We start from the raw sequence: 23,918 nt of genomic DNA on the forward strand, positions 1-23,918 counted from the left end.
ATCTCAGGTTTGCCCCCAAAAATAAGAACCTCGGTTTTCTCTCCGTTCAACTTCAGGGAATTCTGAATCATCCACTGAGAGACAGCCTCCATACAGTTCCTGAAGTTGAGAACGGAGATACTCACTGATTGGGAGAGGGAGACCATAATTTGAGTGTCGTCAGCATATGACAACACCTCCAACCCGAACGATCTTACCAACCTGGCAAGAGGGGCCACATAGATGTTAAAGAGCATGAGGCTCAAGGACAGGTTTGATGGGAAAAAGAAATTCACCCAACTTGACCCTCTGTTCTCTTTGATTGAGAAAGGAGGTCAGGAGGCTTAGCCCCCAACTCCCAACTCCCGGAGGCGTGTTACCAAGACAGAGGGAGACAGGGTATCAAAGGCGGCTGTCAAGTCGAGCAGGACCAGAAGAGTGGTCTGGCCCCTGTCGACTTTCGAGCTGATGTTGTTGACAACCACCGTTAGGGCGGACTCGGTGCTATGGGCTCTGCGAAAGCCATGCTGGGAAGGGTCCAACAGGCTGGAATCATCCAGAAAGGCACTCAGATGTTGGTTAAGATGTGCCTCCAACATTTTTGCTGGGGCAGGTAACAGGGAAATTGGATGGAAGTTTTTCCAGAACCCCAGGGTCCAGAGTGGCCTTTTTCAGAAGGGGTTTTTACCACCGCCAATTTCCAAGAGTGAGGGAAAGTCCCTTCAGTAATTGCTAGGTTCATCACCTCTAAGAGGGGGGGCAGCAGTACCTCCGTACAATCCTTGAGGATCTTAAGAGGACAGGGATCCAAAGGGGATCCCGATTTTATTTTATCAAGGCGCAGGTTTAGCTGTTCAGAGGTGAGAAGAGGGAAATTGAGGAGGCTACTACGAGTTTCCGTCACCAGGCGTTCAAGGGTGGTGAAGGCAGGGGGGGATGGAGCACCCAAGTCACGGTTGAGAGATTCAAGAGCGGTATAGATATCCACTATTTTCATATGAAAAAAATTAGAAATCTTTTCACACAGCTCCTGATATCCCACTATAGGGTCCGGTGTTTGAAGAGTAGAAAGGGAATCTACGATCTTAAACAGTTCCCTGGGGGAGTCAAGGGAGGCCGTCAGGTTAACAAAGTAGGCCTTCTTTCCCTCTATTACCGCCAATTTGTACTCTTTAAGGAGACATTTATGTTTTTCCTTTTCCAAATGATCGAGAAGAGTCCGCCAGCGCCTCTCCTGTTTCCTACAGCCCTGCCTTAACAGCCTAAGCGAGTCGGAGAACCAGGGGGCAGAAGGTCTCTTTCTGGCAGAGTAATGCTGTTTGGCAGGGGCCAAAGTATCCACTGCTCTTGCGATGGTATTTGAGAATTCGAGAGCAGCGGAATTTGTGTCCGTCAGAGTTGAAGGCCTAAGACTGGTCAGGAAAGGAGCAAATCTCTCATTTTTAATGTTCCTATAGTTCCTTCTCATTTCCCACTTCCTGGGGTCGGACCAGGGGGAGGAGGAATGATGGAATTTAAGTTCCAGCGGAACGGCCATGTGGTCCGACCATACAAGAGGAATGGGGGAGCCTATCCTTAGTCTAGAATCATTCGAAAAGATTCCGTCCAGCGTATGGCCGGCTAGATGGGTGGGGCTGTCGACCAGTTGCAGCAGGCCACAGGAGGCCAAGCAATCCAACAGGGAAGATGTATCCTTGGAATTGATATTTTCCAAATGGAAATTGAGATCTCCCAGTAGGGTCATGTCGGGTCTGTCAATAAAAGGTTCTAAGATTTTCAACAGCTCATGACTAAAAGCAGACCTTGGGCCCGGGGACCTATAAAGCAGGAGGCCCGAGAAAGAGATTGTGGGAGAGGAGTTAAGAGAAAAGTACATAATCTGAAAAGAATCTGAAGAGGTGGAAAGGAAATTAGTACGACAGATAGAGGAGCTCTTGTGCAATATACCCAGTCCTCCTCCCCTTCGTCCAATTCTGTCCATTCGAACTAGAGCGTAGCCCTCAGGAATAGCATCAATAAGCTCAGGACCATCTGAGTCCGATGCCCAGGTTTCCGTAATAAAGACCCAAGAGGGCTTCCTAACGGAAACGAAGTCCCTAAAAGCAATGTTGTTTTTGACTAGGGATCTTGCGATAATGAGGAAGCCCTCCTCGGTGGTGGGTGGTGGGGGTTTATGCATCTCAGGGGTGGGCTGCTTCTTTAGAGTGCCAGACGTTATGGAGCAGCTGCCTTTGTCTATGCAGCTGCAACTAAACACACTAAGGAACGCCTCAGGGGGAAGCGAGTGGTGACAGGATAGTCTGTGGGGCTTGAGTGCCCGTAGATCCGGGAGGGTGTAAGAAAGACTTATTTGGGGGCAATTAGAAGTGGAACCAGCCTCCCTGGCCCCTAGCGTGAACTCAGCGCGGATGGGCGCAGACGGGCAGGACTGTGGCGCGACTTCGGCGCGTGTCCGCTGAGCGCGTAGAGAGCCATAGAGATAAATAGTGTTGGGCCTGAGTGTCAAGCCCCGCGTGACCCTCTGTGGCCAGTGAGGGCAAGGACACCTGATGTTTGCCTGCGCCATCCACAGCAAACGGGAAAACCCGTGGTGGCCTGGGGCGCTGGCAGGGAGAGTGTGAAACAGGTGAGCAACGCGAGGATAAGTGCAAAATAGCAGAATTACACACAGTGTTTAAAAATGCAGCGATCTCAGAGCAACATCATAATCATGAAGCAGAAAGGAATTCTTTAAAACAGCAAAGTTAAAAACGAGGCATCGTAGTCATGCACTCGATTACAAACATGCAAACAGGCACTATTCCAACCATAGAGCTAAATAGTGTTGGGCCTGAGTGTCAAGCCCCGCGTGACCCTCTGTGGCCAGTGAGGGCAAGGACACCTGATGTTTGCCTGCGCCCTCCACAGCAAACGGTTTGGGAGAGTAACTGATACGCCTTACTGATAGTCAGTTTTGAATCTGTGTATATATATTGCAGTGGATCTGATCCCATAGGTTGTCTTATCCCTTTAGATCCGAGTAAATAATCTCTTATCTGCAAGTATTTATAAAGCATGTTTTTAGGAAGACCGAATGAAGTCTGCAAATCTAAAAATGTGTGGAACCCAGCAGCATTATACAAGTGGCTAAGCTGTCTAATACCAAATCTATCCCAGGATTTGGCTACCACATCATGGAAGATATCAGGGAACATAGGATTACCCCATAGTGGCATATTAAGATGTATCAAAGGCAGAGAATGATTAACTAACTTCACGCCATATAAAGGCTATATCTTTAAGAGTCTTAAATCGAACTCTCTAAAGTAGTTTGGGTTGTTTATTCAGTATATAAACATATTGCTCTCTTTGCCGATAGCGAGATTATAACAGCTTTGTTTACTCCAAACATCAAGGAGATCTCGCAAACACCGTACAAAAGAAGCCCAAAAATATAATTTAAAATCTGGTACTTTGAACCCGCCCTGACAGTAAGGGAGTTTTAAGTACTTTATAGCATGTTTCTGCTGTTTATAACTCCAAATGAAGCTACTAATGGCACCCACAAGTTTATTAAAAAAATAATTTGGGACTCTCAAGGGTATTGCCCTGAATAAATAAAGAAATCTAGGCAATACAATAATTTTTATAATATTGCAACGCCCTATGATACTAATTGGCAGTTTGTGCCAGACCCTCATTTTAGAAATCGTTGATTTAAGTAAAGTATCATAGTTCATGTTTATGACCTGCCGTATGTCTGAAGTAATCTGAACACCTAAATAGTTAGCTGACGCACAAGCACCAGTTATAGACATTCTTGGTTGAAAGTTAAGGATAATCTGAGTTTTACTTACATTAAGCTTATACCTTGAAAAATGACCAAATAGACTTGCTTCGGTTTGAATTACTTCTATTGCTTTTACTGGATCTATAGAAAATACCGCAATATCATCGGCATAAGTCCTAACTTTCACTTCTTCAGACCCTAAAGTAACTGGTGGGATAGATGGATTGGAAAGCAAAGATTTAATGTATGGTTCTATATATAAAGCAAAAAGCCAGTTGTCCTCCAAAGAAAGGATGTAGAAGTAACAGCCTATGGTTTGGTGAGGAGGAGAAACCCCACTGAAGTGTAAAAGGGTTGGACCAAGACCACACAGCTCATCACAAGGTTATACTGGCTAATGCTATGTTCTAATTTTAAGCCTGTGCACTTCTATCACTGCAGTTTCAAAATGTGTGGTTTTTTCACTGTGAACACCTGCCCTGTGCTATGTGCTGGCCTTCTTTGCAGCCCCTGCTGTTCAATGATCAAAAAGCAAGGTTATGTGAGTTCTAAAGTACTCACTACTGGTGACTTCTATTTTGCTTCAAGTAAGATTGTTTAATGTAATAATTAAAGACACTGTTATTTGTAAGTCTGACCAGTAAACTCTTGTACGCCGGCGGAGTTCACGGAGTTTTTTTTCTCACTCCACGCTCCACTTGGAGCACGCCGTTTTAGCAAAAACTCTGCCACCATTGCGTAGTGGAGTTCTACGGCATCCACCTATAAAAATAATTTTAAAATGATCCTGATCAAATAGTATCTAATCTCAATATAGCCATGGACGAGGCACTGACCCGCGTTGGTTGCCTTGTGCAGATCGAACGTGTCTTTTCTTAGTTTCTCCCCCTGGGCTGGTTTCCGCTGATGTTGGAGGGAAGGTGATGTTGTCGGAAGTTATTGCCATGTCTACGGCACTCCTTTTGCCCGTCTGAGTTTGCTGCTATTTTGATTTGTTCGGTGTGTGTGCTCATTCCTCAAGCAACAAAGATAGAAGACCGGACTGCCATCATGAGGTTCCAGTTGTGAGTGTTACACCGCTCTCTCTGTTGCTTTATAAAAAAAAACATCAATAAAAAATTCTGAAGGAACGCGACCCCCTCCTCACTCCAGTACGGATGTGCCTTCGTCCACACCCCACGAGTGCATGGTCAAAACACTCCCGTTAAAGCATTTGAAGTCTCACAGGCTCGGGCAGCAATGGAGTTGGGCTTCTCGTTGTTTGTTGGCAGAATGTTTGTGAAGTTGCCTTCTATGCATGCCTGTGAACACTGTTTTGCCAGGTTTATTCCTTTGTACGTTTTTGGCAGACAGGTCTCTGGGGAGGGGAGCTCCAAGGGTTAATGCGATTGCTACAGATGCACGTGGCAATCTGAATTAAGTAGGCACCAGAGTGGGTTTCTACCGAATCGTAGATCAAATAAGTACTATTTAATCAAGGCAGTGAAACTTAGTGCGTGCAACATTTGGAGTGCTTCTTGGTGCTTGGTACACTTCCCTGTCTACTTTTACCCACTGATAGCTGTATTCAAAGTATGAAGAAGTAAAAGCATTCATTTCCAATTGATGTTAATGTTGCTCTCATACTGCTAAAAAGTGCCTTGTGGTACCTTTTCGGCCAGTAAAACACATGTTTAAAAACATTTGACAGGGTGAATGCTACGATTTGCTTTGGTGCAATGTCTCAATGTAACATTTTAGCAGGGCTAAATGCACAACTTTAGGGGCAGTGGAACTCTGCAGAATTTCACAGCGTTGTTTACGTTACTCCCCAAAACTCCGCAAAGTGAAACTCCGCGTGCTACGCCCACTCATAGTTATTTGTAAAAATTAAACACTTTTATTATTGTTTCTTTTGAAAAGTCTGTAGACCAACAAATATAACACTGGAAAGCTTGATTTGCATGTAAATCTTGCATATTCTTTGAACGTAGTGCCCAATGCTGGTGTTCTTAAGCACACCCATCTTGGTTGTTAATAAAATTTGGACACAGGGTTACCAGGTGGTTGGTGCTCGCATCCTGCAAATTGGACTTAAAAAAGCAGAGATAGAATTCAAAGTTCAGGGGTCCGCGGGCCACACAACCTTCTCCCTCTACAATGCACTATGTACCTATGTTACGTTGGGCCTTTACAGCGCTATGTAACTTACAATCCACTCCTCTGTGTTTATATTACAACAGGCTCCCCTGTTTGAAACTCTGTAACCATTTACCCTCCTCCTCCAGGCTGAAGTGTCTGCTAGTACATGATCAATAGCATGATAAGAAACAGGGACGGGGGATTGTCTCCCAAACGTCGCAATAGTTCAGGGAAACACTGGCTTAATCTGGTAGACTCCATGAAAATGGGATTAAGCGGCCAAGGCTATTTACTACCTTGCACCTTCTCTTCAGGCTGCAGGCTCTCTCCAAGGCCTTACTTTCACTCTCAGTTTAGTGTCCTGTTCTCCCGCTCCTGCATAGGAATCTGGTTCTCCGGAGTGTCTCTAGTTAAAAGAAAAAGTAGAAACCTGCTCTAGGTAAAAGTACCTTCTGGCCACCATACGACGCCACTAACAAGTGGCCGAGGAGTGCCCCATACCAGCAACAAGTGCAATTCTAATGTTTTGGGTAGCAAGATATCAGTTCTAGATTGGGAGAAATCCTTGCACCTCATGTGTGTTCTCTCAGTGCTCTTCCTCTGGACACTCAGGCCACTTTCGCCCTCCAGGGCCATATAATGTGTGACACTTTCAGAAAGCTCTGACGTTTTAGACAACAGAGCATTGCATTCTATTTGGGGCACATTTAGAAATGTTAAAAGCAAAACTGCAAGTCCCAGAATGCAACGGACTGGTGGTTTAAAAGGCACGACTTTCATAAAGAGTCACATGACATAGGGCCATTTAGCAGCACTGCTAATGAGGCATGTCGATTGGTTCCCAGCACTAACAAGATTGCTCAAGAGTGTAGCCTCGTACCACAAGCAGTGCTTAGGTAACAGAAAGTGTATGGTGAAAAGCGGTGCCAAATTGCACCTCATCCATGGATTAAAAAGTGCTCTGTATGGCGACTTCTGAGGTGATTTTCTTTCCATTATGAAAGCAGTGTCACTTTTGTGCACTTCTGGCTAAACTTTTAGGATAACCATTCATACCCACCATGTTATGCGTAATGTATGCACACCTGAAACAAAACGAGGCACAGCAAAATATGTACTCACGACATTGTGCAGCAGTGCGACTAGCACAATTAGGCCCGTTTGTACAAAAAAGGCAGCAAACTGAATATGCTACTACTCCCACAATTAGGTTATTCCATCCAGTCACATGCTGCAAGACTGACCAATGATACGAGGCGGCCACAAAGCAACGTGTTAGTACTTTTTAGGTTGAGCATTCGAGACCTCTTGAATATACTTTAGTGTTTACTTATTTTTTTTTTAACATAATTTTTATTGTTTTGATAGCATATGAGCAGCAAGCATAGGCAACACATAAGATTAACAATCCCCTCATAATCAGTCGCCCATTATAATATATACAACCGGTGGGGTGTACCATCTCCCGAAATGTTGCACAAAGTCAGTCTTCTGGTGTCCAGAGTGCAACATCTGTGAAAGCAAACAGGTGGAGGACCATATATCCTAAACCACCAATCTCAACCCCAGCTCCTACCTCACCGCCGCTACTCCCCCCCACTCAAACGATGGATCAAAACAAAACACCCCACACCCCCCTCCCTCCCCCAGGCGTGTTAGAGTACTACTTTCTTGGGATATGCCTGCCCCTCTGGGCCTAACCAGCAATGAGACCAACGAAGTCATGTAAAATGTGTCACCTCTTGTCCCGGGAAGGGGGCAGCAGTCGAGAATCTAAGTTCCCTTCAGGTCGCACACTGTTTTAGGGCAACCTTGCCACAGGGCTATGGGCGGGGGTCTCCTCATCCTCGTCGATCGGGAGAGTGAGTTCCATGACTAATCTTTCCCAGGCTGTCGCCCTCTGTAGTGCCTGTTCATTACCTGTCCTTTTAGTGTTTACTTATATGTGTATGTACTTTGTGGGCTCTGGAGATCAGTCCTAGGACTTGTCTGCTTCCGCTTAGTGACTGTTTTTTCTGTTCAACTGCCTCTACTGAACTGTCTTTGATAGAAAATGACCAGTAGAGGTCAGTAAAATACCAGAATTGCTTTCTGCTTGTTCAACTGCCTCTGTTTAACTGTATTGATAGAAAACAACCAGTAGCAATCAGTAAAATACCAGAATTGCTTTCTGATGAGAGACTTTCTTTTTTAAATTTTTCTGGCAACTGCCTCTATTTAACCTTCTTGATAGAAAACGACCAGCAAAGGTCAGTAAAATACCAGAATCACTGTAGGATTCTCTAGATTCCATTCCAAGGAAATTGTCTTCCACGAGCACCCTTAGACAATAATATTTTTTTCAAATCTTGTATTTTAAGTGATATGACCACCGAAGGCCCCGATTTTACATTAAAAACAGAGCTTTGGACTATATCATTTCCTGATGAAAGGCAATATTCTCTCCATGTGTTCCCATACCTGGCGTATCACACAGTTGGGTGCTTACTTTCCCTCCATGTTAAAGAACAGTAGAGGTTTTAGCGCCGAGGCTAATGTGCTGCATAGCTAAAGAGGGGTTGGCCTAACGGCTAAGGCGCTCGACCTCGGACCTGGGGATCTGGGTTCGAGTCTCGGTAACGACGCCAAAAACCCCCTGTGATTCTGGGCAAATCACTTAATCTCCCCGTGCCTAAAATGAAAGTGTGTCCTCATGTAACGTAACTGGTGCTATGTAAAGTGCTCTGATAACTGATTCGGTTCAGTTCTAGTTCGCGCTATATAAAACTCTGCAAAAAAAAAAGGCGAGACCGATTGCATTGCAAATTCTTGTTTAAATTAACAACGCTTGTTAGGAAACAGATATTGACGTTTGGGAAATGACAAGCAGAGAGCAATATTATCTGGAGATGAGAATGAGGAGGTGAGAAAGGAATGAAAATATATGTAGTCTTATAACTAGGATTCAGGGCGCTATACGAATGAATAAAGCATGTCAGCAATTGGCCAGTGCAGAGAAAACAGTAAACACACAGGCAATCTAATTGCAGCACCAACAGTAAGAAGGCTATTCACATACATGTTTAGAGAATCACTGGGAGTAAATGTAAACAGTGCAAGTGTAAAGCACTGTTAACCAATCAAAAAAGTAGTCCAGAAATCCTTACCTGAAATGGCCACTGTGCATGGAGATTAGTAATTGGCCAATGCTCTCGCAGACTCAACCCAGGAAGAGGCATGACGTCTGCACGCCATGGACAAATGGATATAAAGAACTGAAAAGTGACAATTATGCCAGTAAATGGCAAGCCAATTGGCAGGCTGAAGCCCACAAAGCACATCCGACAGGTCTCTTGCCAATACAGACGTCTAGAGCCGAGACCTAAAAGGCGGTCTGTGTGAATGTGGAAGAAAACTGGTGATATTAGAGAAATAGTGGTTCACTGAGGACTCATTTTAGTACCTTATTAACATAATTCTTAGTGTTCAATAACTGCTGAAGAATTAAACTAAACAGTTAAGAAAGATTTAATCAACAAATATCATCAAAAAGCAGACTGTTGTACTTGGTACCCCTGTTATGTTTAACAATGGCAAATGCTTGTGTGTATATAGAAAGCAAACAATTTGGATTTGAAACGAGAAAATCAAGTGTGTGTCCGCCCCGGCCCACAGGAATGCAGCAATACACAACGCTTTCTCTGTGAATCACTCTGCTCCTCATGTCTTCACCAGGCAGGCCTGGGATTCCCAAAATGGATCCCAAGGTCTTCCCTGTAATGTACCATTGCAGGCACATTTGCACCCAGTGTACTTCACAGCACACATATTGTCCAGCACTGTTACCTCCATGCGCTGTACCATTACAAACATACATGCAGCACACACATTCAGTCTGCACGTACTGTTCAGTACTGTAGTTTTTTCTGTATTGTACCAGGGTGTGCTATTTGTAAACAAATACACTGCCAGCATGCAAACTCACCATGTGCACTCTGCACAACACTGCACCCTTCATGTATTGTACCCCATGCAAGCACACATAGATCCAGCATATGCTGCTATTGTGCATGCACTGCACAGCAGTACAGCACTAATGAAATTTAATCCGCACTGGCATACATACACACAGTACATGAACTAACCACACATATACTACAACTGCTCCATCCCTGTATGGTACCCTCCCCTGGCACACATACATCCAGTGCAGGGCCACTACTCCTGCGATGTGCTGCACTCAACATCTACCTGATGTAGGACAAGGGTGGGTTAAGCACACAGCTGCAGAACATTTAAAAACATGAGTGAGTCTATAGGCCTCATTCCAATGACACAGGATAAACTCGAGGCTTCCCCTTGCAAAGTACATGGAGGGTGCCCCTCTCCCTGACCCACCACCTAAAACTTTTCCTGAGGGGGACCCCTAGAGCTCAGAGCCCCCTCGCACCGCATGGGTTGAGGGGGCTTATGTTATGCCACTGCCTGTTCGCTGCTACTTATCACAACATGGTAAACTGACACCACTGCGCTTGTGCTGTTTAACTCTTGGTGAAGGCGGTAGCCTTCCACTACTTTGATGGTAGCGTTTTGAGCACCCCTCCCGATCCAACAAGTCCACATTCCATGAGACAGGCTAATGTCCTGGTGCACATGCATGATCTGTGTTCGCCTATGACAAAAGAACAGCATTAGGTATCCAAGCAACGGTACAGTTGGGCGCTCTGGGGAAGGGTACACGTATTTACCCATGCAGAGGACTTTTCTGTCACTATCATCAGCTCACGAGGGTGTGGTAGGTAAACCTCAAATCTGCAAAGGTAGCAGCCATGTTCCAATCATTGTACATAAGGAGAAAATGTGCCTCTTTATATTATATCATTATGTGAAGTTAGATGTTCGAGCTCAGGATGAAAACACCGATTGCAAGAGGAGCGTGCTCTAGACTACCCTGTGCAGAAGCGGGTTATATTGAGCGCCCACGGAAGAAGTTAGAATGTGAAAGAGCATTGGAATAAGCCATGTGTAAAGAATGGGCTCCGGGCAACCTCCGGCATTGCACCTGCATTGTAGAGGGCAGCTTCTCTGCCCAGAAGGTATTATCATCATAGGTTCAATCAAACTAAAGAAGTTAGTATAGTGACCAGGTGTTTTTTTTTGTATATTCTGCACCTGCACATGTATTGTTTGTGATAATATTAGACAATATCAACTCACTTTGAACTACTCATCTGGACACCTCTTGTGGAAGGTCACTTGTGCTCTAACCTGCTCCACCTCCACCCACCGAAAGGTATAAAGCATTTGTTTAGGTGTGTGCATGAGGATCCGATAAGAGTGTGTTTACACTATGCGATACGAGTGTGCCTGCGACTGTGCAATTGTGTGTACACTATGCATGCACACTTTTGGATTGGGGCACAATATGTGTCTGCAATCATTTTATTAATGCTGAATGAGATGAGGACATCATTGCTACAATCAGGACAACGTGGAAACCTGCATATTAATGTGAGGGATAACATCGATAAAACTGGGATAATATGGGAGTGACATCATGGCAATATTTGCTTAATTGTGGCAATGTTGAAACAGGCAGCTGATAATATATTAAAGGACAGCACGCAATGTTTTTATTGGTAATGTTTTTGTGTTGAAGAAATATGCTCAAGCACAGAGATATAGAACGAAGCACTGAAATATAAAAAATACTGTCAGTATTGGTAAAATTCACTATACAATCTAATTTTTACATTTTCTTGACAGAAATACTGCGATTGAAATGGGGGAATGGTGGGTAGATTTATACATGAATAAACAGTGAACGCCTTTTGTGGGTTAGTTGATTAAAATGATTGTGCACAAGTAGCATGTTGTGTTGAAATAATTGAATATTAGTGCACAAGTAGCATGTTGTGTTGAAATAATTGAATAATATTACATTTTATTAATGGGAGCCTTAAATGTGTGTATTCATTAGGCTAGGAACCAACTCTCTAGGGAATTCTGGCACTGAGCGTATTTTCAAAGGTCTTGAAAGCAACAGAAGTCTGAGAACCCTGAGTCTGAAAGATAACAAAATAAGTTTCTTTGGCACACGAAGTATTGCTCGGAGTTTGAAGAATAACAAGACACTCGAGGAGCTTCAGTAAGTGTTTTCATACTTACTTTCCAATCATGTACGTGAAAGATTAAAAGATCTTAGCAGTGGCATGACAGATGAATATTTAAAAATGTCTGCCAATTTGGCTTTAAGCCCTTTCTAAAATCTGTTCACCGCCACAGACTCTGCCACATCTCATACCTACAAGACAGGTGTAGAATGAAGTGATATATACATTTTTTCTCACCAAGATAATGTTCCAATTTACCAAATCCACAATAGCGACTCTGGTGCCCAGGCATATCCCATCATATAAAATATGTGTAATCTGGCTAAAAGTAGTTAACATCAATTGTTCATTGAGATTTCAAAGACCTCTAATGTGCTACGGACACTGATGATGCACCATGTATACTACTGCAAAGAAAACAAGATCAGGGTCAATCATACAGATTCTAAAGTGAGTCCAGTGGCAGCTGCTGGGCCAATAAAGTGGTGGGGCAGCAGGGGGGAGGCAGCGCAGGGGCTGCATTTGGGGGAAGCATGGGGAAAAGTATTTAAATAATGCTTACTTGCCATTTGCAGTGTCAGTGCACTTCTGGCCTCTGCTCCTCGAATCCTGGCATGCCACAGGATCCCCTGCGCTAATCCAGACGCTAGTCTCATGCTGCTATTACCCTGCATGAGAGCAGCACGGTGATGTGAGTGAGCATCATAGTTAGGCGCTCACTAAGGGGGACTATGACCCCGTGCTTGCTCTCCACCCAGCTGGCCGGCCAAACTGGCATGTGCATTTGTATTGTATTGCATTGTAATTGCATTTATGTAGCGCTTACTACCCCTGACGAGGCGTCAAAGCGATTTTTCGGCAGGTAGCACGCTCCTCCGGGACCCATCGAGGATTAGTGTTGAATTAGTATAGTGAAACATGCAAGTACATTTTAGTTAGTCAGTTATTTGGATATGGAATGATAGCAGAAGGATCGAGGAGGACAAAGGTTTATATTTATTTATCGCTTGTTGACGCACACTATTCAGGAAGCCTATAAAGGATTAGTGGTGAATTAATATGGTGAAATATGAGGTAATTTCAGTGGTGGATATTAGTCTGTTACTTGGAGTGAGAAGGATAGCGTTCATATAGCACTTGTTACCCCTGATGGGTGTTGAAGCGCTTTTCTGGCGAGTAGCACGCCACTCCAGAACCCATAAAGGATTAGTGTTGAAAATTAGTATAGTATAAATATGAAGTAATTTAAGTAGTAGATATGTTATTCAGTTATTTGGGCAGTATATTAGTATAGTTGAATATGGAATTTGAGAAGTGAACATGTTAGTCTGTTAATTTTGATTGAAAAGGATAGTGGCGGGATAAAGGAGTGAAGGTTTTTTTTTTAGGTCTTAGCAGTAGGAGGAGGCTTTTGGATGAGTAAAAATGAGTTTTGGAGGGGAGGAGTCAGAGGGGAGAGTTTAGAAAGGTTTGTTTTAGGGGATCGGTGTAGTAAAAAGAGGTGTAGAGCAGGAGAGAGTCTAGAAAGCGTTATTTTGGCCATCATAGTAGTGGTATGGGGTTTGGGATAAATGAGAGAGTGGATGTAAAGATATATTGATAGAGGTATAGGATGAGAGATAGGGTAGTGCTTTGGAAGGCAGCATTTCTGGCCCTAGTCCCGACCAGGCTCAAACAGGCAACTACCCTTGTCCTCTCCGCCTTTAGCTGAGATGCCCTAAGCCTGGCCTTTTTTATAGCCCTAGTAATCAGGTGACCACTTCAGCCAATGGGAACCCTAGCCCTGACACTATCCAATCACAACACTAGCCCTAAAAATCTAGAACCAATAGGAGACCAGGATCTTACTGCCAATCTTAGCCCTAGTCCAAGCACCCAATCAGTTCAAAAACCCTGATCTCTACGTAAAATAAAGGCCCTAGCCCTACCAGTAGTCCCAACCCAAGTCCAAGCAGCCAATGGTACAGGTAGCCCTAATCCCTACTTCAAATAGAAATCCTAACCCTAGCCCTAGTCCCAACCCTACAATGATTGAATCACAGACCCAGAAACCAATCATAACCCTCAAATACCCAACCAATGAGGACATTAACCCTAACCCAATAGAAACACTAGATACAACCACCAATCAGTGTACACATGTGCCAATCACTAGCAGACCATATAAGGTCCTAGCGACCTCAGACAAGGTTTGCTGGCCAGTGAGTGGGAAGCTGCTTCTCCTGTTCAGAATCTCCTAGGAGACAGACAGGCTCAATCCACACTTTGGGTTTCTGCAGGTAAAGGCTTCACTAATTCAAAATCTAACAATACTGTTTGAAAAAAACTGTACTTCCCCTGCTGGCCAAAAAACGAAGTGCACAGGCCCCAGTAAATACAGTTTAAACAGCTCACAGAAGCACCCTATGATGTAGAATATCCCTGTTGCTGGGGGGAGGCAGGGGGGCTGGCCTCACTGGCTTATGAACACAAAATGGTGGCTGGGGGTGCACTGTTTTAACACACGGGTCTTAGCACAGAGCAAAGGAGAAATTTGGAGGGAAAACTGTTTTGTCACCAAGGAATGAGAGGGACAAACTACAGAGGTTGGACTGCAAATCCCACAATTCAACACGTTAAATGCAAGCAATCATGGGCAGGGAAACCCACAAGTTTAAAACAAAAAACAGGTGATAAAATATGCAATCACAGGCAGGTCAAAACTGCAATTTTAAACTGTAACAACCACATGCAAAGACAGAAATCACAGAAAGGGAAAATCGTTTTTTAAACAACTTTTGTTTTGGGAAGAGACAGCACTAGTCTGTCTCCTTACCACTTCCTGGACTCTGCTCACTGCAATTTGGGGCACAGGTAGGCTGCAATTCACAAGATGGAGAAGAATGATTTGGGGTGCACCCAGCAAGGCCTTAAGGGGCCTGGGCAGCTGTGAGAGGAGGGCTTAGACTTGCCTGGTAGCTGAATGGCCAATGGTCTGCTGGCCTGGGGGTGGGGCCTGGGGAGCTGCTTCTCCTGTTCAGAATTTCCTAGGAGACAGACAGTCTCAATCCACACTTTGGGCTTCGGCAGGTAAAGGCTTCACTAACTTGAAATCTAACAATACTGTTTGAATATTATTATTATTATTATTATTATTATTATTATTATTATTATTATTATTATTATTCTGAGTTTTGTATAGCGCCTGGTTACCAAATAGGCATCCCAGCGCTCACCAGATCATAGCACTACCAAAGAATCATGCAGGGGTTAAGCAGAAAACAGAAAAGTCTTTAAAAGTTTGCGGAACCGAAGAAGACTAGCTTCTGAACGTAGTTGTAGGGGCAGTGAGTTCCACAGGGTGGCCACATTTATTGAGAACCTTCTGCCGCCCGTTCTAGCCCTCTTCACCCTCCCGACCTGGAGAAGATGTTGATGGTCGGAGCGAAGAGAGCGAAGAGCCTTGTAAGGCTGGACCATCTCCCCCAAAATAGGTGGGCCTACCCCATGCAGAACTTTATGGGCAATACAGAGTGATTTGAATTTCACCCTGTCCCTAACAGGGAGCCAATGCAGAGCCCTCAACGCCGGGCGAGCAGACTGACGCCTGGGGAGACCCGTCAGGAGCCTGGCGGCCGCATTCTGCACTTGCTGCAGTTTGTTCAGGGTAGATTCAGGTGCACCCAGGAATAACGCGTTGCTGAAATCCAGCCGCGAGATGATCAATCCCTGGATGAGAAGCCTCGTGGTGGACGCTGGAAGCAAAGGTAAAATCTTCCGGGCTGAACGGAGCAGGCCAAAACACACGCCAGCAGTCTTTTTAGCATGAGTTTTAAACGAGAGGCCCTGCTCCAGCCACACTCCCAAACTCTTGATCTCCTGCTTGGGGGTGGGTACAGGTCCAAGACAGTCAGGCCAGCTGCTGGGGGACAGAGATGGAGAAGAGTTCCCCAGCAGCATGAGTTCCGTCTTGGAGCCATTTAGCTTTAATGCTGAACTGCACATCCACGTGTAGATCTTCTCCAGACACGAGTGCAGCCGGTCGGGGTGATGCGCCAACTGGGGAAGGCCAACCACCAGCTGGGTATCATCAGCATAACTGATGATTTTAATACCCAGCGGCAGTACCACACTCTCCAGGGGGGCCATATAAATGTTGAATAAGGTAGGGCTCAATGAAGAGCCCTGTGGCACACCACACTGGAGAGGGATTGAAGATGATTTTTCATGGCCCTCCCACACCTCAAATGTACGACCTTCCAAGAAGGAAGCAAACCATTTGAGAGCCACCCCAGTGACCCCCACCCCCGACAGCCGTTGGAGAAGCACCTGATGGTCCACGGTGTCAAAAGCAGCACTGAGGTCCAGGAGGATCACTGCCACTGATCCCCCCGAATCCAAAATGCTCCTTGCATTCTCCACGACCGCCAGCAGGGCAGTGTCAGTCCCCTAACCGGGACGAAAACCCGTTTGTGAATCGCCCAGGAGGGAGTTAACTTCCAAGAAGTCCGACAGGCGACTGTTCACCAGCTTCTCAGCCACCTTACTAATACCCGGCAGCAAGGAGATCGGCCTAAAGTTGGCGAGGTCGGCGGGATCCAGGTTAGGCTTTTTCAAAAGAGCCTTAACCACCGCCCCTTTCCAACTTGGGGGGACTACCCCTTGAGTGAGGGACAAGTTTATAAGGTCCGTCACTGGGCCGCCAATGGTAGAAGCCACCTGTTTAAGATATTTAATAGGTGCTGGGTCTTTCGGGGAGCCACTCTTCATGGACCTCAAAACCGAAAGAGCTTCCTCCATAGTAACCGGACCGAGAGAGGCCAGTTCCACTGATCGCATCCTAAGTTGGGAACTGGAGTTATCATCCAAGGAAGAAGCCTCACCTTGCCGGGGAAGGGAAGCCAGTATGTTGTCGATTTTAGTTTTAAAAAAGGAAGCCAATTCTGTGCATTTTTTGCGTGGGTCCTCATGAATAACCTGAGGTTCGGGGATGTTCAGTAGTTCCTTAATGACCCTGAACGACTCTTTAGAAGAGTTGGCCGCAGAGCCTATTCTCTCTTCAAAGAATCCCGATTTTGCCACCCGAATAGCCGATTTATACCTGCTCAGAGCCGCACGATATTCTTTCCGGCTCGTTTCACTCCAGTCTCTCCTCCAGGACCGCTCTAGCCTCTTGCATCCCTTCCTCAGGGTTCTCAGTTCAGGCGAATACCAGGGCGCCGAACCCACTCTCTTCCCCCTCGTGAGTTGTTTCTTTTTTGGTAGGAGGGTATCCAGTGAGTTCGAAAGCCAGATGTAAAGATTCGCATCAGCGATTATCGGGTTAACTCCCTGAGGGGGTTGCGTAGCCTCCAGGCGTGCCGCCCAGGTATCAACTGGGAGCCTCGACCAGGCTCTTTCCAAGATGTGAACCCTTGGGGCCACCGCCGCTGGACTATCAAATTGCCACATTGCGGACACCAAAAAATGGTCTGTCCAAGGCAGGGCAAGAGCAGGAGATGAATTAAGATAGTCCAGATTTGAGAGTATGGGATCAAGCAAGTGGCCCTTCTCATGGGTCGCACCCGAATTAACCAAATTGATTCCAAAAGATTTGAGATCATCGAGTAGATCTACTCCCACGGCATTAGTGGGGTCCTCAAGATGGATATTGAAATCCCCCAGAAGAACAAAGTTGGCAATTGAGGAAGCAAGAAGTGCGGTAGTTTCTAGGAGAGAGTTAGGGAAATTTCCCAAGGGTCCAGGAGGGCGATAAATCAACAGGCCTGCCAGGGACACTGTAGGTGAAAGACGAAGGGAAAACTGACAGCTCTCACAATCAGTCACCCCTCCGTTCTGAATCTTACAAACAATCGTGTCTCTGAAAAGGACAGCAATTCCTCCTCCCCTCCCTGTAGGTCTGTCAAGGTGGGATATAAGAAAACCTGGAGGGAGTGCTCTGACCATATCGGGACCGGAGCTGGTAGAGAGCCAGGTCTCGGTAAGAAACAACACATCAAGCTCGTGATCCAAGATGAGTGAATTAATTTCAATGGCGTGACTCGGCAAGGACCGGCAGTTCAGTAAAGCCATGGAAAGAGCGGATTTCACAGCCACTGAATTCTGGCTGGACAAACAGGCTCTACACGGTAGAAAAGGAATGGTTCCCTCCTGTGCAAAACAACAGATGGTAGGGTGGGGCGGACGGTAGGAAATGAGAACATCCCTCCCATATCGAAGCCTATTGGTAGGCGGCGCCAGAGAAACGGGCATGATGACAGGCCATAGGCCCGTCTGGGCCCGGACGGGCACAGACGGGCTGAACTCTGGCGTAACTCCGGCGTCAATTCGGCGTCCCCGCAGCGCGTAACCGCTGCGCGTTGGCATGGCTACCTATATACTGAACCAGCAAGGTAGAGAAAGGACTGATGCACGCTGCTCCCACTCACCAAAGATGGCCGCCTCGAGACAGGGCGAAGGACCCGCAAAGAGCGGTGAGTTGTACCAATTAGGGTGCAAGTTGGGATGACAGAGATGGGGGTATGCGGGCCAGTTTAAAATCAAGGAATAAGTGCCCAAAGTACAATAAACTAAAATACAAAAACGGGAGAGTTAAAACAAACGGACTGCCACTGCACACGCACTACTATAAAATAGCGCCACACGCTGGTCAAGGAACGCGCTGACCGAGGTTGCCTACCTATATACTCAACCAGCAAGGTAGAGAAAGGACTGATGCACGCTGCTCCCACTCACCAAAGATGGCCGCCTCGAGACAGGGCGAAGGACCCGCAAAGAGCGGTGAGTTGTACCAATTAGGGTGCAAGTTGGGATGACAGAGATGGGGGTATGCGGGCCAGTTTAAAATCAAGGAATAAGTGCCCAAAGTACAATAAACTAAAATACAAAAACGGGAGAGTTAAAACAAACGGACTGCCACTGCACACGCACTACTATAAAATAGCGCCACACGCTGGTCAAGGAACGCGCTGACCGAGGTTGCCTACCTATATACTCAACCAGCAAGGTAGAGAAAGGACTGATGCACGCTGCTCCCACTCACCAAAGATGGCCGCCTCGAGACAGGGCGAAGGACCCGCAAAGAGCGGTGAGTTGTACCAATTAGGGTGCAAGTTGGGATGACAGAGATGGGGGTATGCGGGCCAGTTTAAAATCAAGGAATAAGTGCCCAAAGTACAATAAACTAAAATACAAAAACGGGAGAGTTAAAACAAACGGACTGCCACTGCACACGCACTACTATAAAATAGCGCCACACGCTGGTCAAGGAACGCGCTGACCGAGGTTGCCTACCTATATACTCAACCAGCAAGGTAGAGAAAGGACTGATGCACGCTGCTCCCACTCACCAAAGATGGCCGCCTCGAGACAGGGCGAAGGACCCGCAAAGAGCGGTGAGTTGTACCAATTAGGGTGCAAGTTGGGATGACAGAGATGGGGGTATGCGGGCCAGTTTAAAATCAAGGAATAAGTGCCCAAAGTACAATAAACTAAAATACAAAAACGGGAGAGTTCAAACAAACGGACTGCCACTGCACACGCACTACTATAAAATAGCGCCACACGCTGGTCAACTATATATACAACATATAATATAACAATAAAACTTTACTCCCCCCTGCTGGCCAAAAACCAAGTGCACAGGCCCCAATAAATACAGTTTAAACAGCTCACAGAAGTACCCTCTGATGTAGAATATCCCTGTTGCTGGGGGGGAGGAGGGGCACGGGGGCTGGCCTCACTGGCTTGTGTACGCAAAATGGTGGCTGGGGGTGCACTGTTTTAACACACAGGTCTTAGCACAGAGCAAAGGAGAAATTTGGAGGGAAACATATTTGTCACCAAGGAATGAGAGGGACAAACTATAGAGGTTGAACTGCAAATCCCACAATTCAACACGTTAAATGCAAGCAATCATGGGCAGGGAAAACCACAAGTTTAAAACACAAAACAGGTGATAAAATATGCAATCACAGGCAGGTCAAAACTGCAATTTTAAACTGCAACAATCACATGCAAAGGCAGTAATCACAGAAAGGGAAAATCGTTTTTTAAACAACTTTTGTTTTGGGAAGAGACAGCACTAGTATGTCTCCTTACCACTTCCTGGACTCTGCTCACTGCAATTTGGGGCACAGGTAGGCTGCAATTCACAAGATGGAGAAGAATGATTTGGGGTGCACCCAGCAAGGCCTTAAGGGGCCTGGGCAGCTGTGAGAGGAGGGCTTAGACTTGCCTGGTAGCTGAATGGCCAATGGTCTGCTGGCCTGGGGGTGGGGTCTGGGGAGCTGCTTCTCCTGTTCAGAATCTCCTAGGAGACAGACAGTCTCAATCCACACTTTGGGCTTCGGCAGGTAAAGGCTTCACTAACTTGAAATCTAACAATACTGTTTGAATAAAACTTTACTCCCCCCTGCTGGCCAAAAACCAAGTGCACAGGCCCCAATAAATACAGTTTAAACAGCTCAAGTTTAAAACACAAAACAGGTGATAAAATATGCATTCACAGGCAGGTCAAAACTGCAATTTTAAACTGCAACAATCACATGCAAAGGCTGTAATCACAGAAAGGGAAAATCGTTTTTTAAGCAACTTTTGTTTTGGGAAGATACAGCACTAGTCTGTCTCCTTACCACTTCCTGGACTCTGCTCACTGTAATCTGGGGCACAGGTAGGCTGCAATTCACAGCCACCACTACTCCTCCTTACTGCAGCTGTGTCGTATCGGAATGGACGGCCCCACCCTGCCCTCGGCTCAACTGCTGGAAGCGAACAGGGAAAAATTGAAATGATGATAACCTTTGTTATTATCATTTTATTTTTTATTTTTCATTGCTGAAAAGCACTGGGGCGACGTTCCTCTGCCTTAGCGCAGGAGCCACCTCTGAATAATTCTACAGCGTTCCTGAACTAAAAAAGTCAGTAACATATAATTCTCACAGTGAAAGCATCCCATGTTTCTTTCAACAACATTGTTCTGGTCCAGCCTGCTGGAAAAAACAGCGTAAAATTCTAAAATGGCTACATATGACAACTCAAGATTTGCAAGTTCCTATTGAAAATTATTCTTCGAAAACCTTCCTAACGATTCAGGAAACAACAGTTGTCTCCTTCACTTTATATTTCACACACATGTACACATATTCTAAGGAGATAATGTAACAATTCTGATTCCCCAAAAGATAAATGTGGAAAAGTCTTTTACATCCCCCATAATCTACCTTTTCAGCAAAATTTGAAGTCTGCAGTACTAACATCACAATTAATATCAAACCAGGAAAGTAGCGGTGAGATGCGCGAAGAAGACCATGTCAATCTTGACAAATATTGGGAGTAAACCGAACAAGAAAACACAGGAAACACTAAAATTCCATCATAATAGAAACCATCACATTCAATCTCCCAATACAATCCATTTAAGTGATCAGAAATGGTGCAGATATGTCCATCTGAGTCGAGAATTGGCAAAGCCAATCGGCCTGGCATTGACCGCCAGCCTTTGAGCAATTCTTGTTTTGTCATGTTTTTTCTAAAACTGTATTGTTCAAGAAGCTACCAGGTATTCAACAATCTAAAAAAAAAAAACATTGGCAAAAAAACAAAAATGTTTTTTCGGTCTAAATAAAACAGACATTACCGTAGAACTCCCTAACAGTGAAGGGAACTACTTTGTGCATGGATGTGCTCCTAGTGAAACGGAACATACCATAAGTCATAGTGAAGTCAGTCTATGGCTGAAGTGGGCTGAATATATAAAATAGCATTAGGCAGATAAACAAGGCCACTTCAGCAAGAAATGTATAACAGCATTAGCATGAGATTGGATCTGGGAAAGTTGGAAGGGGCCCTGTGCTCACCTCAAAGGTAACACTAAAGTAATTATAAAGTGAAAACAAAAACATTGGCATTGTGTGAAGATGTGCTCCTTTTGAAAGAGCAAAATGGAGTCAAAGTTAAGTTAACCAGTGGCTTAAGTATGTTGATTCATTGCCCCATGCTGTCTGCTGTAGGCGATAGAAGAAAATGTAAAAGACACTACAGACCAATGGATGAAGAGAAGTGGCCGAAAGGCACTTTAAGTAAGCATTTTATAAGTATCATTTTAGTAAAGTCAAAAGGTCTTGTCTAATGGTAGACCTAACAAACCCTTCCAGGGGATATATAGAGGGTCATAAGAAAGGGTTACAACTCAAACAACTGCGGGAAAAGCAACCACTGACAGAAAATATTTGAACATCATAGGGCTATCCAATCAAACGAATTAATCTTTGCTACGTAGAACAAATAAGTGTGTTTTCATTGGCAAAAGCTAACCCAATGGAGACCAGCCTCGAGAAGAAAGTTGGGAAACGTTATACGCAGATGTTCCTTCATGTTGATATACCTATTCTTTTTCCTATCCTTTGTAAAAGGATGAAAAGAAAAGATTGAAAAGAGGTTTATTTCGCTCACAAATTTGGGTGGATGACAAATTGCATTTGGCAAAGCAATGTCTTTCAACCACTCTGAAAGTAGCAACCTTTCTTTCTGAAGGAATTGAAATAAAGAACGCAAAAATGAAAGCAAGCATTTGTAATAGCACGAGGTTTTGCATGCCTTTGTCAGCTATAAGCCCCAGCTACCGGCTCTGGCAATGCTGGTTGGTAGGTTGTATTCATCCCTTCCACTTGCTCTGCTAACAGTAATCGTATGTATTCTGACAGCAAGGTATCTCTTCATTGCTTTGTAATTTGCTCTGCCAAGTCTGAAAGGCAGTGGTGCTGGAACAGTTATCAGAATAGGAGAGCTGTTTATCAATACAACCTTTCTAAAGCCATTATGGTAGAGAATAATGCAATTGCTGCTTAAAGAACGACTGTACCAGATATATCAAATCCTACCAGCAGGAAAGTCTGCGGGAGCAGTGGTGTCCAGTAGGGCGTTTTCATTATACATTGTTGAATCATAGTGTGGTTGGATATTGGCATTTACAGATTGGACATTCTTCACTGAACCCCTCATTGTGCAGTTACGTCACCGAAAACAGAACTACTGACTGTCAGTTCAGTTCTGATTTAGGAATAGCAAGATTGTAAGGACTTTTTACAACTTATGATGGTAATTATTAATGACAGACCTGAGGAACTGCAGTATCTGAAAGCAAATTGGCACTATCCACCTACAAGAAAATGTGTTATTTCTCAACCTCCACCTCTCATTCGTCCATGAAAATATGTGAAATGAAACAAGGTTTCAGTCTTTTGAGATGAACTTTTGCACAAGAAGAAAATTGATTAAGTATCACAGCAAAGTCTCTCTATCTGTCTCTCTGCTAGCCACTGGAATGTGCACAGAAATAATACATCAGACGGAGTAACAGGTCTCATTAAAGGCTATCCAGTCCCCATTCAGTCTGCACACAAAAAACAACAATGCCACAGCAAGAGAAACACCTTCTGCACAGGTTTTACCACTTTCCTCGTTCTGAAACATTTATTCACATCAGAATGAGTGACCATCCTAACTGCTTTGCCAGACATAAAGGCACCAAGAGCACAGTGTTTTTGTAAAATAGTAAACCACAAGTAGGCATATTGTTCTAGGCGCATTCTGCTATCAGTAGTAGTGTGCCCAGCACATGCAATGTGACATGTTGCTGATCTGAAGTGAAATACAGCCATTCAGTATTGTACCCCAGAACGGTCCTCCTTGTAAAGTAGGAAAAGGTCGAGCATTCAAAGTACTATGCCAGAAAACCAGTGCCAAATATGCAGTGCTGTGGCTTTTGCCCAGTGTTCCTCGACTGCTTTTTGTCGACAGAGTTCCAGCATGATATTCCTTTCATTTAGAAATGATTTGTTACTTTGGAAGGATATAAGGAAACCTTTCACAGACAGGGGCTACACCTCCGTTATGGTGAGTAGCGTCACCCCACTAGGTGGCAGTAAAGGTAAACATTTGAAAAATAAAATGCTATTCAACCAATTTCATTTTCATTT

At 44.9% G+C, this 23,918-nt stretch overlaps 1 protein-coding gene across 3 annotated transcripts in view; it reads left to right on the forward strand.

Moving 5' to 3' along the window:
* LOC144820027 (NACHT, LRR and PYD domains-containing protein 1 homolog) overlaps positions 1-23,918 on the forward strand; it is a 506,013-nt gene that overhangs the window by 475,759 nt on the left and 6,336 nt on the right. For 2 of the 3 annotated variants that reach the window (XM_078677696.1, XM_078677685.1), the window contains one exon: positions 11,829-11,996. The exons of the other annotated variant lie outside the window; for it this stretch is intronic. In XM_078677696.1, coding sequence (XP_078533822.1) covers positions 11,829-11,996 — 168 coding nt within the window. The remainder of the gene's footprint in view (positions 1-11,828; positions 11,997-23,918) is intronic. 3 annotated transcript variants of the gene reach the window in all.

This window comes from Lissotriton helveticus, chromosome 1_1 (assembly GCF_964261635.1).
Source record: "Lissotriton helveticus chromosome 1_1, aLisHel1.1, whole genome shotgun sequence".
Lineage (NCBI taxonomy): Eukaryota > Metazoa > Chordata > Amphibia > Caudata > Salamandridae > Lissotriton > Lissotriton helveticus.